Genomic DNA, 15,176 nt, shown 5'->3' with positions numbered 1-15,176 from the left:
AAATAACAGATGGGTAGATCAACTGGGGCACAGCAGCTCACAAACTAAGTAGCATCTGAACTGGGAAGGGCAATGCCAGCTTTCACAAGGGGACCTGAGCACTCCCCTATGGATGAGAAAAATTTACTGAGGAAGTGAAGGGACCCATAATTCAGTTATGGGTCTAAATCTTTGCCAGACTGAGGCTATAGAGAACTATATTGATACCATCAGGTCCTGCCCTCCCCACCCGCCTCTTGGTGAGGGCTCCTTTCAGTCAGGCAGCCAGACTTTCCACCGGCCAAAGTGGTTTCCAAATTACTTGCAGGCCGATCTGAGATGAGGCTAGTGTTGCCCTTGCTCTCTTTCATCTCAGCTGAAAATAAAAAGGCAGGTAGCAGGCACAGAGCAGCAAGAACCTTTGTCTTCTCAAGTCTTCAACACAACAGCTTGTGTGCGCCCAGCTAAACAACGGCTACTTAGTTCAAGGGCATGTTGATTCTCCCCAGCTTTAACTGATCCCTGACAAGCTCTTGGTGCTTCTCTCTTATGGACAACAAAGCCTCAATGCATTAGTTTGGATATTTCTAATATAACTCCCCAAACTAGTAAACATTTTTTTAAAAACTAGTCCTTGGTTACTCCTGAGGAGTACAAGATAGCGAAGATAAAGTAGATGCTGGAGATGGCTCACCTTTCCCATGCCATAGTTCCTACTCTGCAGTTCTTAATAAGCAAAACCCAAGTATGGATCTAAACTCTCAAGTGTGCAAAAGCTAAAAATCTTGCTTTATATATACGTATGTATGTATGTATAAATATATACACTCTCCTTTGCCCCCGTCAGCTAATCCACTTCACCTCTGGTATTTTAGTGCTTGGCTCAATACACTGCTCCTTATCCTTAATTACCAAACTAAAATACATAAAGGTAATTGGCAAACATCTGAGCTCACATCCCACTGATTGAGAAACATTGTCCATCATGATAAAAAGTGATTGCAACAAGTGGCAGAGCATTTGGTAGAGAAAACAAAAGCCTTTGCTCTCTGACTGCTCCCTCATAGCCAATTATGCTTGTCTAGGTCCAGGCACACTGGCTGGGCCTGGCTGAACAACCTGACCTCTTTTTCAGCTCAGCATTTTTATATGGTGCTTCAAAAACCTCTCAGCAGGGAGGCGACAGTTTCAAAACAAGCAGTTTGAAAGACAACAACGGAGTTAGAAACCCCACTCGCCCTCTGCCAGAGCTGGGCAAGAGGAAGAGCAGGAGAAGAAACTGGTTCTCCCACCAACATTCAGATGCACTGAGATTTTCTCTTACATTGGTCTGCATTCCCAGACTTGAGATACTGGCACAAAATTTCCATGCATATTAATGTCTAAGGAAGTAGAAAAAACAGAGGACCAGACTTTGCTATGCCTATATGTAGAAGAGAAATAAAAGGCAATGTAGTCTGCCTAGGAATCTAACACACTTCCAATCTGGACAGCATTGGGCTACTCTCCTAACCCAGCAGGGAACACGCAGTACCCATTAGACAGCAGAAAGGATGCAGAAACTCATTTTTCCCCTTCCAAACTAGTCCACAGATGGGGATCAGTGCAACAGAAAAACAAACTGCCCCTTTGGCACTTCTCAAACACCTTCAGTATCAGCAGGGAAGTGCATTTCTGAAAGCAGTATTTCAGCACAGTCCAAATAGCACAACTGACTCCAGAGGTAAAACTTCAATATTTGAACCATACAAGGTGCTTTGATAAATAAACAAAAGGTGCTTTTTAGGTTTTTGATCCTAAAAAAAACCCAAACATTTAATCTGTCCTTGTGAGATTAGGTTAAAATCACATAACAAACTCCATAAATGCTAGACTCTAAAAACATCATTTTAAAGTCCATGTTTACCGAAAACTATAGTCCTGTGTAGGAAGGGGCTGTGCTGTAAACAACAAGTTTGCTCCAGAAGGCTGCAGCTATCTAGTAACCAAAGAAACAAAGAAAACAAAAAACATTATGCTAATGTCAGGTTGGTTTGATAGTTACATTCTCTGATATTTCTGGGATTGGTGACTTTTCAGAGTAAATATTACAGTGAATAATCTGTTCTATGCAGTTAATTTTGTTTTGCTTAAGAGGGCAGTGTAGAGATTTCAGGTTTTCACAAGGTCAATATGAACTATGTATTCAAGAAAAATGAAAAACAGAATTATAATCATAGATGCCTGTCTCCTCATTGGACACACTGTGGAAAAAAAAAAAAAAAAAAAAAAAAAAAAAACTAAAAATAAACTTCCAGGCCCTCTCTTTCATAGGAAACAACTTGTATTCCATTGCAGGAACTTCGTGTCACCAAAATGCTTACACGCACACAACCTCTTGGTCTAATAGGAATTTAAGACTCAAAGCAACCATTTGGGTCATCAAAACAAGTTCTTTGCAATCAATATCCAATATGAAAAGGTCTAAGGAACATCTACGCTAAGTACAACATGCTACAAGAACATCCTGCCCACATATGACTGAGCTTGCTGAAACCAATGCAAGTGTCTTTCAACATTCCCACATAAGGTCCTAATGCTACACATTAATCCCTCTTAGCCTAAGAAGGATAAATTGAACTTCTCCATTGAGCACTGCCAGCCAAAACTGTTATATTCATCCTCAATTTTGTCATGGGCATCAGATAAAGAAATTGCAGAATCAGTTTTAGTGTCAACCATTTAGCAGAAGGGAAAATAAAACAAAAGCATCATGTACCTCCTCTACACCAGGAAAAAACTGACACTTGTTCATTTAAAAAACCTCTGTATAGCAATTGGAAAACAAACCAATAGGGCTAACACATCTGTGGCTAACACCTCTGTCTCAGATACTTCTTGTCTAACTGCTCAAAGAGTAGCAAGCACTGATGGATTTGTTTTTTCTTCATTTATAAAGCATTCTCAAATACCAAAGACTCAAAGGATACATATATCCCTTATCTCCATTCCACTTCCTCTTGGAAGAAAATAAAAGAAAGGAATGCACACAAACCAGAAAGGGAAATATAGGTGAAGATGTGAGGAAATAACAACTGCAGTTGTTACGAGGCATCAAAGGTCAAGGAACACAACTGATAAAAAGATCCCAGCAAACACTGCAAGGGCAACACTTCCCAAGTTATTCTTTAAACTACCCCAAAGACTGGGTCTGTAATGCTTTGTGGGTAGCTTCTTCCCCAAGAGACTCGGTAGTAAGATTTGCTCTCAACTTGAACAATGCCTGAGGAATACAAAAATCTTTTTTCTCACCTCTTTAAACATAAAATCATCCTAATTATATGATAGAGTCTACATTCATAGGCACACGAGAAGTCTGATAATCTGAAAGTCTGATAAAATCCTATACCCAGAGAAATTGCCTCTTTTATGACCTCCTTATTTTGCTCCTTTTGAGTTCTTAAATCCTCTCAGCACATGTAAAGTAACGTATGCACAATCCAGTGTGATTTTAGAGCTCAATTCCCACATTTTGAAGCAAATGCAATCAGCACTTGATTGTAACTGCTTTTATAGGATCACTAAGGACTTCTTAATCAGTGTAAAATATTTAATAAAACTTTTCTGAGATCTCTCCCTTGCAGAGAAAAAGCAGGCTGGAATCTTAGTTTCAGTGGATTAGAGAGTCTATAGTAAAAATAAACAAACAAAAACCTCATCTTTACCAATTTAGTATTCGTCTGATTATGAGCAGATTGATTCTAGTCACAGCACAGACTGACATATGGAAAAAAGAAGACATAACATAGTTCTGAATATAAATACTTTGCATTTATGTAGCATTCTGTACCCACAGATCTTCAGACACTTCACAAACTGTGAATAACTGCTCTTCTCACCTCCCATTGAAAGAAACAGAAGCAACAATGTCATAAACGAAAGCAAATAATTAGCGAACTGAGAATGGATCTGCTACTGCCCCTCACCTCCAAACTAAAACCAGTATTAAAGAAGTTTGACTCAGAAAGGAGATGAAATCCCCTCCAAAAAACAGGAAAATGTAGTTATCTTATTCTAGAAACACTCCGATTTTTAAGCTGTTTACCTAGGCAGGATCAGTACGGAAGTAATAAACTAAAATAATGTTGTTTGACAACATCATTAAAGTATATTGGTTTGTTTTTAAAAAATCCTTTTTTTTTCCCCTCAACAAATCAAAGAATCAAACAACAGTTTCAGATCTCCTAGAACTGTATTCTCAGCAAATTGGCTATTAATCTAGCAATGGATTGTTTGATTAGCAGTCAAACTTACATTTCATCAGACAGAACATGCTGTCTTCCATTTGATATGGCAGGGCCTTGGAAAGACTCCTCCTTCATGCTGCATGTTGCAAACAGGACCCACTTATGTTTTAAAAAAAATCTTGCTTGCTATTTCAAGCTGATTCATCAGCATTAGTATCCTCTGTTGAAGCTCCCTAAGCCTATTAGAAACATACATTTTCACTTCACCAATGATTTGCTGTTCTCTTGGTAAATTCAGAGAGAGCTACCTATTTACTTCTACACGTACAGCCACAAAGGTTATGTCATTCAGTTGTTACCAGTGTGATCAAAGTTCTAGGTGCTTAGGTTACTGACCTCAAAACACACTGTTTAAAGTCCCTGTTTGACATAGTTTCTGGTATTCTCTACGTCAGTCATTGTTTGATCTGGTCTCCAGTACATTTAGAGCTGAACAAAACCAAGAGAATAGAAACTCAGAGCAGTTTTCTTAGACATTCTCTTCTCTCAGCAAAGGAATACTTTCAGCTGAAGGAGAAAACAGCCTATCTTTTAGAATAAGGATGTATGTCTATGTGCAATGAATTTGAGTAACTTTTACCTTCTACCAGTGTAAGAATGTGTTAGAGAAACATGAATGCTTCTCTAAAAGTTGCCAAACTTTCCTCTTCATTGTCTCAACTGAAAATAACAATACTGTGATGAAACCATTCCTTGTTTTCATGGTGTGATGAATGTCTAACCTGCAGGCAACACCTGACTTCTTTAGGGAAGAGGGTACGTATAGCCAGGTGAGACCGAGTTCCCTGCAACTGGTGACACTGAACTCTGATATGAGTTAACTGTGTAGAGGAAGAAAAGGGACAAAGGGAGTTGAGGGAAAAGGGGAAGGTGAGCAACAGACTTGCCTAATATGAGGCCAACGTTCCCAAGTTCGTGCTTTGCGTTCAGTTTCCATCATATGCAGGCACCAGCATTAGATCTGGTTTCATCACATGAAACCTGCCCTGTGATATCACCTTGCAAACTGCATCATTAAAAAAAAAAAAAAAAGTTGCAGCCAACAGCCTTTGCAATTGTTCTGATTCTTTTTAAAATCTATTTTATGTTTTCACAGTTATGGCAACTCTAGTCCTGTATTTTGCTGGGGCAAAAGAATAAAGCCAACTCCTCCTCAACTCCTCTCTCTGCTTTGATGAAGCAAAGTAGCACTCCCAGGAAATGTTCTGAAAAGTACCTACAGGAGAGAGAAGGGAGTAAAGGCGATCTGGGCTCAACAACCAGACACACTTTTCAGAGGGCAGGTAATAGTGCCTGGCAGTGCTGAACTGTGCTCACACTCTTGTGCATGCCATGGCAGATAGCGCACAACACTAGCAGTGATCCCATCATTTTTTTATCACTAGGTAGTTCAAAGTCATGATTTAGAGGCTAAATTAAAAGAAAAGGGGATTTTTAAGCTAACTGATAATAAGCAAACTGATCAAAATTGAGAAATAATTTGAAAGCTCTATGAGCAGAACCTACCAAGAATGTGTGCAGCCAATAATAGCCAACATACTTAGTTTCACAGAAGTCCACAGTGTAGAAAGCATTATTGCAAATTATCAAATAGTGGACTAAGGAAAGAAAAATTTGAAGTTATTTGTTCAGACATACAGCTTATCATTAGTAAATGTAGGATTCAACTCCACTGTCTCTCAGATCCTCCGGAATAAGTTACACCAAAATAACTATATAAAGCACAAATCTCTTGAGGCATTTATCTTCTTATTGATATAATACTGGCTGCCTCCATAAAAGGAATTTTACCAAGGTACTACAGACACATCACAAGCAGAGGTGGGATGGATCTTCCTGTCTTCCCCATGTCAGTGTTCTCAAAAACATCCAACAGATAACTCATTGAGAATTCTGGGGTGAAATGTTTGTGAGTAAGAATGCTCTTATGACAAGATTTTGATAAATCAGTGCTTACAGTTCCTCAAAGCAAATAAATACGTACCACATTAAATTTCCTTTTTCCAAATTTGCTGCTGAGATTCTTGGACATGTTCCAAGCTGCTTTAGGTTCCTTGTAGCTACCTATACCATCCACCTAAAAACAAAAACAAAACATCAGATAAACAAATCTGGCATGTGTAGAACACGTCAAACAGCACTGTGGCATAATTTGCAGGGGATAGCTATATTGTTACACCTGAAATCAAATCTTGTGTTTTATTTTTATCAGCAATAACCATCTGGCTAAAACAATAACAATACCATAGAATCTATTTCTGATTCCCTTATCTTGGGTAATTAATTCCCTGAGACCATGAGTCACCCACTCAGAAGTGAGTCATTTTCTAACTTTTTACTGTTAGAATGGTTATCTTTATTTTACACAGTGGCATGCACCCAGAAGAATCTTATGGCACTTTCTAAATCTGTATACATCAAATGTATATACAGGAACAAGAGTCTATTTTTCAGTGCCCCCACATGAAAGCAGTACACACTAGCACTACCGAAGCAGGTCTCACTGGAAAGGCAGTATCCTATAACCAATTGAAATAGCAAATGGAAAGCAGATGCACAAAAAGGAATAACTAATAACAGAATTTAGTTTTTTACACCTCTGCTTTCACAAAATGGGGTTCACTTTGGGGTACAGAAGATCAGATCAGCCAGTGCTTGGCAGTAGTCATCTTTTGCAGGAAAAACCTTTCAGTTTCTTCAGATAGCAGTTGTGATCAAACTCTTAGTGAGGAAGCCTGGCTTGTTTCAAAACTGTTTATCTTTGGCTGGAGTATGTTGTGACAACACAGGGCAGGACAGTATCAAAGAAAGAACTGCATGATGAACCACATTTAGACATATCACCTCTAACTGTGCAAGTGAGGATAGGTCCAAGGGCAACTCTATTAGGCTGCATTCCTGACAGCTATCTGCATATTTGCCTCCTTGCTTAAGGACTGCAAAGATGTGATTTCACAAGCAATTTAGCCTGTCGAAGCACCTACCAGCAGAGAAGCAGCTCTGCCCTTCTGCCACCATCACAGCTTTTCCCCTTGCTTTTCTGCTGACCCTAGCACCTGTTTGGTCATCTTGCTGACCTGGCTGAAAATAATTGTATTAAAATGTGTTTAAACACTGAGAGGCAACTTAAACTATCATCAATTTTCATCATCTCTTAGACCTGCTTGTCCGCTTTTAGGAAAGGAGACTGTGCAAGTGTTCAATGCCTGCAAAGAGCAATGTAGCCTGACGACACGACACAAAGACAGGCTTCTCAAGAAGGCCCTATTCTTTGCAGAGCAGATGTTTGCTGCATATTAAGAAACTCTAACTTCTGTTTTTCCTACAACATATCCACTGTTCAGCCCAAAATACTAATAAAATCTAAGCTTAAAAATGGATGAGCTCAAACCAAAACAGGAAATGCCCTGGGGAAATTTGCTATTTTCAAAGAGCCAGTGTTATCAAGTGCTTTAAAGGTAAGTCAGTGCTTAAGAAAATTGTTTTCTAAATATGCATTCCTTGCTCTTTTATCATGCTGCAAAATAATCATGTCATCTATCCAGTACTGGCATCTAATTTTATACTTAAACTAAGAGGCTAGAGAAGAAAGCAAATTTCCTTCCAGAGGGCAACTCAGGTTATGGTTATGTTGTTCAGCTGTACCACGTTGTGTAACTGTGCTTCCAGGAGAAGAACTTAACTTAGGCCTGGAAAAATTCTGAGCACTTCTCTCCGCAGGCTCTACAGCAAGGCTAAATCAAACACCAAAGGTCAGTGGTGCAATGGTCCCACTTCACCTACATCTTCACGTGAGTCCAAGCAGAAGCTCAGCATCCCCAAAGCCATAATGGCATTCTGAGGAACAGCATGTAATGACAGTGAACAGCAGTTATTTCTGAGGCCAATAGACATATAACTGCCAAGAATAATAAAAATAATAATAATAATTTTAAAAAAAGTTATGGCTTGGGTCTCAGAGCCAGAAAGATGAACTATACTGAAATACTACCCAGCTACCCTTCTCCTCATTTAGCTTAAAAGCAGGTGGGACCAATGCCATTGGATCTATTCATAATTCACTAGTAACCACACTACAGGGAACGGGCTTGTAACCCTTGTAACATATCGTGCTGCTTGCACTTAGCCCTGTTTGGCCCATATTATATGAGAAGTTAAGCTTCTTGCTCCTGAACCTTGTGTTTTTGAGATACAGAAGTGTGCAGTCTTGTGGCTTCTGTACAGGACATTAAAAAAAAAAAATGACTTACAAAGAATCAGTAATACCTGGAGAGAAACAGAGTTTTACTAATAAGGTTTGGAATTCATCCCCAGTCCTTAACCTGGAGGTTCCAAGCTAAAACACAGCCTGTACAGGAAATAATTAACATTGTGTATGGCAAAAAAATGGCAACTGGCCTACTCTCACACTGTTAAAATGCTATGCAAACATTAGAAGAACTTAGGCCCAGATTTCCATGTGACAAAAAGAAAAGGGGGGGGGCATTTCAGGGCACCAAACAAAAGTTGGATGCACTATTAAAATATCCTTCAAGAAATATAATCAGTATGTATAAAAAACCCTTGATATTCTGAAGTATCCAGTGTTCTCAAACTATGTCTGTCCTTCCACATCAAAAAAACTACCCTACCCTTTCAGTAAGAAAGGAGGCAATTGCACTGTCCACTGAACATTAAAGGACTAACTATGTTAGAATGATTACATATATTGGATTTTCTAAAATGCCCAAACTAATGTACCTACTCCATTTTTTAATGACAGTAGAACATGAGGACTTGAAGGCCTTCTAAGACGAAAACCCTGGCAAGTTTCTAGTGGTATGTCTTGGGTCATCATCTTAATGTTCATTAGGAAACAAGAATATAACACCCCGATTTAATAAAAACATCAGTACTTGGTACTTGTGAATTCTGTATCTAGGTCTCCAGTGATGTGACTATCAATGGCTCAAAAATGCAAAGCCTAAATGTTTCAACACAACCATAACCTAAAGTGATGCAGATACCTCACAACTTGCCTCCCTCGAAATAACATTTATCAAATCTTTGTATGAGAGAGCCATCTATACAGACTTGTTCTTAAGCATAGTCAGACAGCACATAAAATAAGAGTAGTAATCTTTCCTTGTATAAAGTGTTACAAAATACATTGGACTTCACATTTTTAAAAATAATTGTTTTACTGCTAACAACACATATACTGTCATAAACACCTGATAACTACTTGCATCATTCATGACATGGCAATTGATCAGATGAAGCAGCTGATAGACTTTTAGGACAACACTTGGGCCACTTTATGTGAAAATAGTTCTTACCATTTTCTGCATTGGAGTTGTTGACTGATTTGGCCTTGTGTTGTTGGCCTGATCAGAAGTCTGGTGTCCAGATCCTTCAGTTCCTTTCATCAATAAAGAAGCAAAATACTTAGCTACCAGTCCTATAAAATTTGTTGCCATAGTTATGGAAAAGCCCTAGAAAAAGAATTTAAAAGAAAAAAAGATTCTTTTTGTTCTCCAGTTAGTAAACTTTCAGTTCCATCTTGTATTTATATATATGCCTATGCCTATACACATGCACAGACATATACAAAATATATTCATATACTGGGATATCATCATTACCTTTTCCAAATATTTCTTAATATTATTCACCTTGGCTCATTACAATTTACTCAGATTGGCAGTTCAAATAGTAGACTGTAGAAACAATTAAGAAAACAGTTTATTATCATTAATGATGTGGTGATGTTAAAAAGCCCTTTGAGGTTAAGACTCTCATTATCTTAGGAAGACTAGAGCACAAATGCATTGGAAAGCCCTAATGATCCTGTCTTGAAAAGCCTTTCATTTATAATGACAAAAGATTTAAAAAGGGGGAGAGAGAGGAAGATACAGCACCCTAATACAGAAAAATGAATTGCAATACCAATTCATCAGAATTGATAATAACTAAATTATTTATTTACTTTAGTCACTATAAGCAATACAGAATAGTAGTAATAGGTGGCATTTTGTTATGTGTGCTTAAAAAGAGTTATACTAATTAAAAGCATGCAAGGCACAAAATTATACGTTTAGGTAGATGCCAAGCCTTTTGATAACTTGGAGAGGCAGAGATTTCAAAACACAACATCTGACCTTCTGAACAGTGACTGTTACTATAATACAGAAAAATGTAAACGATTTTGAAACTTTTCATCTTAAACACAAGGTTGAAAGACTGAACTCCATCTCCACACTTCCATTATGAAGTAACAAATAGGGACAAAATGAATAATCAGAGGGTGGAAGAAGGAGCAGGAAGAAAAATATCAGCTTTTTCATCTCAATTACACCCTTTCCAAAGATCAACTTAGTTCTCAGTTATGCAAATTTACAGCAAACTAACACCTTTATAAATCTACCTGAAACCTTCTCTTACCTAACAAAACATTTCTGCTCAAGGAATCATACTATATTTGCCATACACAAGTTTCGAAGCAAAGCCATAAATGCCTAAAAACAATAAGCTGAGCATGTTTTCATCACACGAAACACAGACACTGGTGCGGACGGCCGGACTCCGTCCTTGAGAAGCGCATGCGCCGGGCGGGATCAGAACAAGCCGTGTCCATCCAGGGAGCACCCGCGGGGACCCCGGGAGCACCAGCTGCTCCTGCCGGCGCAGCCCGGCCGGACTCCCCTTCCCCAGGACTCCCCTTCCCTGCGCCACCTCCGCAGCTCCCTCTGCCGCCTCCTCCTCGCTGCATGGCTCTCCTGGCCGTGCGAGGAGGTAGAGCTAATTGCAGCATTTGAACTGAGGGCCCTTGGGCTTCACAGTTCCAGGGAAACCTCAAAAGTGTGTACGCTAAAGCTCAGAAGTCGCTCTAAAGAACCCAAGCTGGTTTTGCTGAGTTTGTGCTTTTAAAACTACTCTTGAGGTTTCTGAGTTGCAAAATTCTGAAATGAAATGTGATAGGAGCCTCCAAGCCTCCTCTGAGGAGGGGGAATCCCTGTGCTGACCAGCTCCAGAGCTGCAGGAGAGAGATTCCAGCTCCAGCGGAGACGGGAAGGCTGTTCTGCCTGCGCCCAAGGGAGCACAGGGAAAGCACCACAGACCCCTAATGGAAGTGGCAAATTTAAGCGGTTTGATAATTCTCTGAGGAAGAGGGGTTAAGCACAAAGAAGAAGAAGCTGAAGTCAGTCCTGATTTGGACACTGCTCAGATGTGGTGAAGGACACTGGGCCAAGGCCCAACAGTGTTGACTGTGCCATTAACAGTCAACACTGAGATAGGCTGTCTCTCTCACAGATGAGTGTTTCTGAGAATAGTGGGGGGAGTTCTAACAAGTCATCTAAAAAAAAAGTTTTCTTTTTTTTTTCTTTGGGGAATGACAATCTTGCTTTACAAGATATAGAGAATTCTAAAAGGAAACATTTAAATTTCAGTGAGTGAGAAGGTCCTTTAATAGTCTGGGCAGCAGATTTTTTTTTTTGTAACTAGTTGCCATAGGCAGACCCCTTAAGAACTGCTGGAAAGCCACAAAGATTATTTGCATAGATTGAATTTCATAATGTCCAAAGCAGCCTGGGTTGGTTGTGCTGATCTAATATTTTCTTTATACTTTATACTGCACTTTTGTAGGTTGATGATCATCTTTGGAGATACTAGGTTAAGTTACGCAGGGTGTGCAGTACTACAAAAACAGTTCCAGGAACTTAAAATTCAAATAAAACCAAAGTGCTGCTTGTATCATAGGCTTTGTTTCTGGGCTTAGCAAGGATTAACTTTCTGTATGAAATATCTCCCAACCTCTTTAGCAATATAACTTGCAAAACATTCTGAGATCTTCAGTTTTCCACCCAATGGAAGAGATCAGCTTTTGAGGCTGCACAGAGGAGACAATTTTTCTTTCTCTAGGGCTTACGAGGGTTTTTTTCTTCTGTTTCACAAACAATTTCAAACTCCAAGTTGTGTCATTTTGTGATCTTATAACAGACCAACTCTTGCAATACGCCCTGGGCCCAAACTGAAATCAGCAACTTGTACAGCTGTGACTGCCTCTGACAGGAGAGGCGAAGGGATTTCACCCTAAGGAGAACCTCCCCTGAGCAGCTGACGGGCACCTGGGCAGAGCCGCAGTTTCTGCAGAACCGCTCGCACTAGGGGCGCTCTGTTCTGCAAATGAAGGAAACCTGTCCGGTTTGGCGCTTGTTGACGACTTCCAAGTTACCTTTTCGCTTCCTCAACAAGTATTTTTGACTCGCTGAAGCTCGAGGAGCTGCGTGAGCCTCGGGAGCCGCTGGCGGCCGTTTCGCTGCCCGCGCCCCTCCGCACCCGCCCGGCACTGCGGCAACGCATTTGATTAAAGCCAAGGGTTCCTCTCTGTGCTGTTTAAGAAGTTCAATCCCTGTCCCGCCACCCTCGCAACGAGCCGGAGATTCTCCTCGGGAAGGTTTCAGCGCTACTAAGGGCTCCGGCAGCCGCCGCTGGCTCCAGTGAAGACCCGCCACCTCCCGCGGTAGCGCGGCCTCTCCTCGCCCCACTGGACGCCGCCCGCGCCGCTTCCTTACCGCGCTCCGCGCCGCCTCCGCCGCGCGTGGCCAAACTGCCCCGCCGCCATCGCCGCCAATGGGCCGCCCAAGGCGGCGGCGGCCCCGGGTAGCGGAACCCACCGCGCCACGCGCGCCGCCCGGACTACATTCCCCATCGTGCCTTGCGCCGCCGGCCGGCCCCTCCCCCTTCCCAGCGTTCCGCGCGGCGCCGCGCGCTGCCATTGGGCGGATTTGAAAAGGGCCCGCGGCGGCGGCCGTTGTTCGGTGGTGGCGGCGGTGCGGGCAGGTGAGGGCGGTGATGGCGGCGCCCCTGCTGCTCCGTGCGGGCTCGGGGGCCCTGGTTGGGTTGGGCTGGGACCGCGGCGGCCTCCTGGGGTGGTGCTGACGGGGCTGCCTCGGTCGGGACCGCGGGGGGCGCTCGCCCTCCCCCGCCGGGTCCGGCGGCGCCCCCAGTGGGAGCAGCGTCCTCCGCCCTTCTGCTCGCGGCCCTCAGGGACGCGAGGAGGGAGCGGAACCTTGAGGGACTCGCATCCCCTGGGGCTGCCCGGCTTTCTGCCCGCCAGGAGCCCCGTGTCGCCTGCATGGTGCTGCAGAGTTCTGCGTGTGCTGCGTCGATCTGGGGCCGCCTGCTTTTCCTCAGCTCGTTCTCCTTTAACCGGTGTTTGTACCACTCTGGCAAAGACTAAGTGAAATATCTAAGGCGACCAGAGTCCTATGGTGGGGAGAGGGGGGGGACATTCGGCGTCTTGAGGCTGTGCCAGCCGCCCAGAGGCTGTGTGTGTGTACACTAGGGCTGTGAGTACCCTGGCTTTCAGCTTGGGCTTTGAATAGAGACGGATGTTTGCCTTTTGCTTCTAAAGCAAGGTGTGGAATGAAAGCTGAATCTTGGCAAATCCCAGTTGAAAAGAAGCCTATATTTAAAGCAAACACTTTTCTGGTTCCTGACAAGGCCTGACTAAATGTTTAGCAGTGTATTTTTTTATTATTATTTTTAACTTGTGCTGATAAATAAGGCTTCTAGATTGACAGCACAGATATGTATTTCTGGTTATAGCTTATTCTCAGGTCAATATTTAATCAAGCTGTGGTAATATTTCAGGCCAAGCTTCTCCCGATTTTTTATTCTTGTCGCACAACTGATTGAAGAGCTGTGAGTAGAAGAAACAAAGTAATAATTTATTTCCAAACCACAACTTTTCTCCATGTCTGGGCTCCAGAACTGTGGGAAGCTATGCAGTAGATAGCCCAAGGCAGCAGGTATTGGGGAGTTTAGTTTTAAGCAGTTTCTGACATCCTACACTTAATCTATAATAAAAACTCCAAAGTCCCAGCTATATTTCACAGGAAGAAATAAAATATGATATATTCTTCTTTTTGTATAAAAGTCATTAATGGTTGTTATGAGGATGACCCTGCTCAAGAGGGTGGAGAATTCCTATGCATCTAACCAGATCTGCCTCAGGGGAAGAACTGCCTTGCCTTCCTGGTGGTAGATTTGCTAGTGGGTTTAGTTTTCTGTCTGTGGTCATGCTAACTCTGGAAAGATTTTAGTGTTGTTAGATGTTCTAGTTTGCTGTGTCTAGTGTGCCCATGCATGCAGTTGATCTGCCTGAGAAAAGAGGAGAGGAATAAATGTTTGTAAAGTTAACCTAACTTTTCATAGGTTAAATGTTAAAATTTCACCTCTTTATTTTCTATTAACATTGAATTAATTTAAGTTTACTTTGCCATAGCACATGTTCATTGCCCAAGTTCAAAGGTGCACAAAAGACCATAGCTTATGGAGTAAAAAAAGAATTATTGATCAAATGATTGGAGTAATAATTTGTATTCTGACATTTTCAAATGTTCCCTTGATATCCCGAAATATAACATTTTGAGCTGTCTCTGAATTCTGCCTTGCATAAAGCTTGGTTGGTTCATCCATATAATAACAACTGTATGTTTAGTCCCGCATAGTGAGCCATGAAGTTTGGATTACTCTTGCAGTGAGCAAATATAAATGCTAGGATGATGAAGAGGTATTGCAGCAATGTAACTCCCTATTTTTTATTTTTTATACATATATTAAAAAAACCTCTTAGAGTTTCTATCTGCGATATCATGGTTTTAGTAAGGTAGTAATAGTATATGCCAAGGTTGTTCCCTAGTAAACTCTTCTTCTTTCTTGAAAGAAAGATTTCCATTCCTGTTTCCTTTTGATGCAGGCCTCTAATCTGTCAATATCAGAAACTTTCTATGTGAAATATGAGCAGGATTTAAAATCTTTTGTTAAAGAAACTGCAGCTATTGCTTAATCTCAGACTGACTTATCTAAGCTATGTGTTATGTGATCAGAAAGCAAAAAAAAAAATTCATTGTATCATCCTGCAGA

The 15,176-nt window shown here is 41.3% G+C and overlaps 1 protein-coding gene across 1 annotated transcript in view; it reads right to left on the bottom strand.

Moving 5' to 3' along the window:
• The window catches only part of PANK1 (pantothenate kinase 1), a 33,660-nt gene extending 29,294 nt beyond the window's left edge, over positions 1-4,366 (bottom strand). Inside the window, exon 1 of the mRNA XM_010222045.2 lies at positions 4,273-4,366. Coding sequence (XP_010220347.1) covers positions 4,273-4,303 — 31 coding nt within the window. The 5' untranslated portion in view covers positions 4,304-4,366. The remainder of the gene's footprint in view (positions 1-4,272) is intronic.
• Positions 4,367-15,176: the final 10,810 nt, after the last annotated feature.

Source organism: Tinamus guttatus, unplaced genomic scaffold (genome assembly GCF_059628265.1).
Source record: "Tinamus guttatus ecotype Peru unplaced genomic scaffold, ASM5962826v1 Tinamus_guttatus_pri_ptg000314l, whole genome shotgun sequence".
Classification (NCBI taxonomy): Eukaryota; Metazoa; Chordata; class Aves; order Tinamiformes; family Tinamidae; genus Tinamus; species Tinamus guttatus.
Note: the sequence above shows the minus strand (reverse complement) of the source record. Positions and strands in the feature narration are given on the sequence as shown.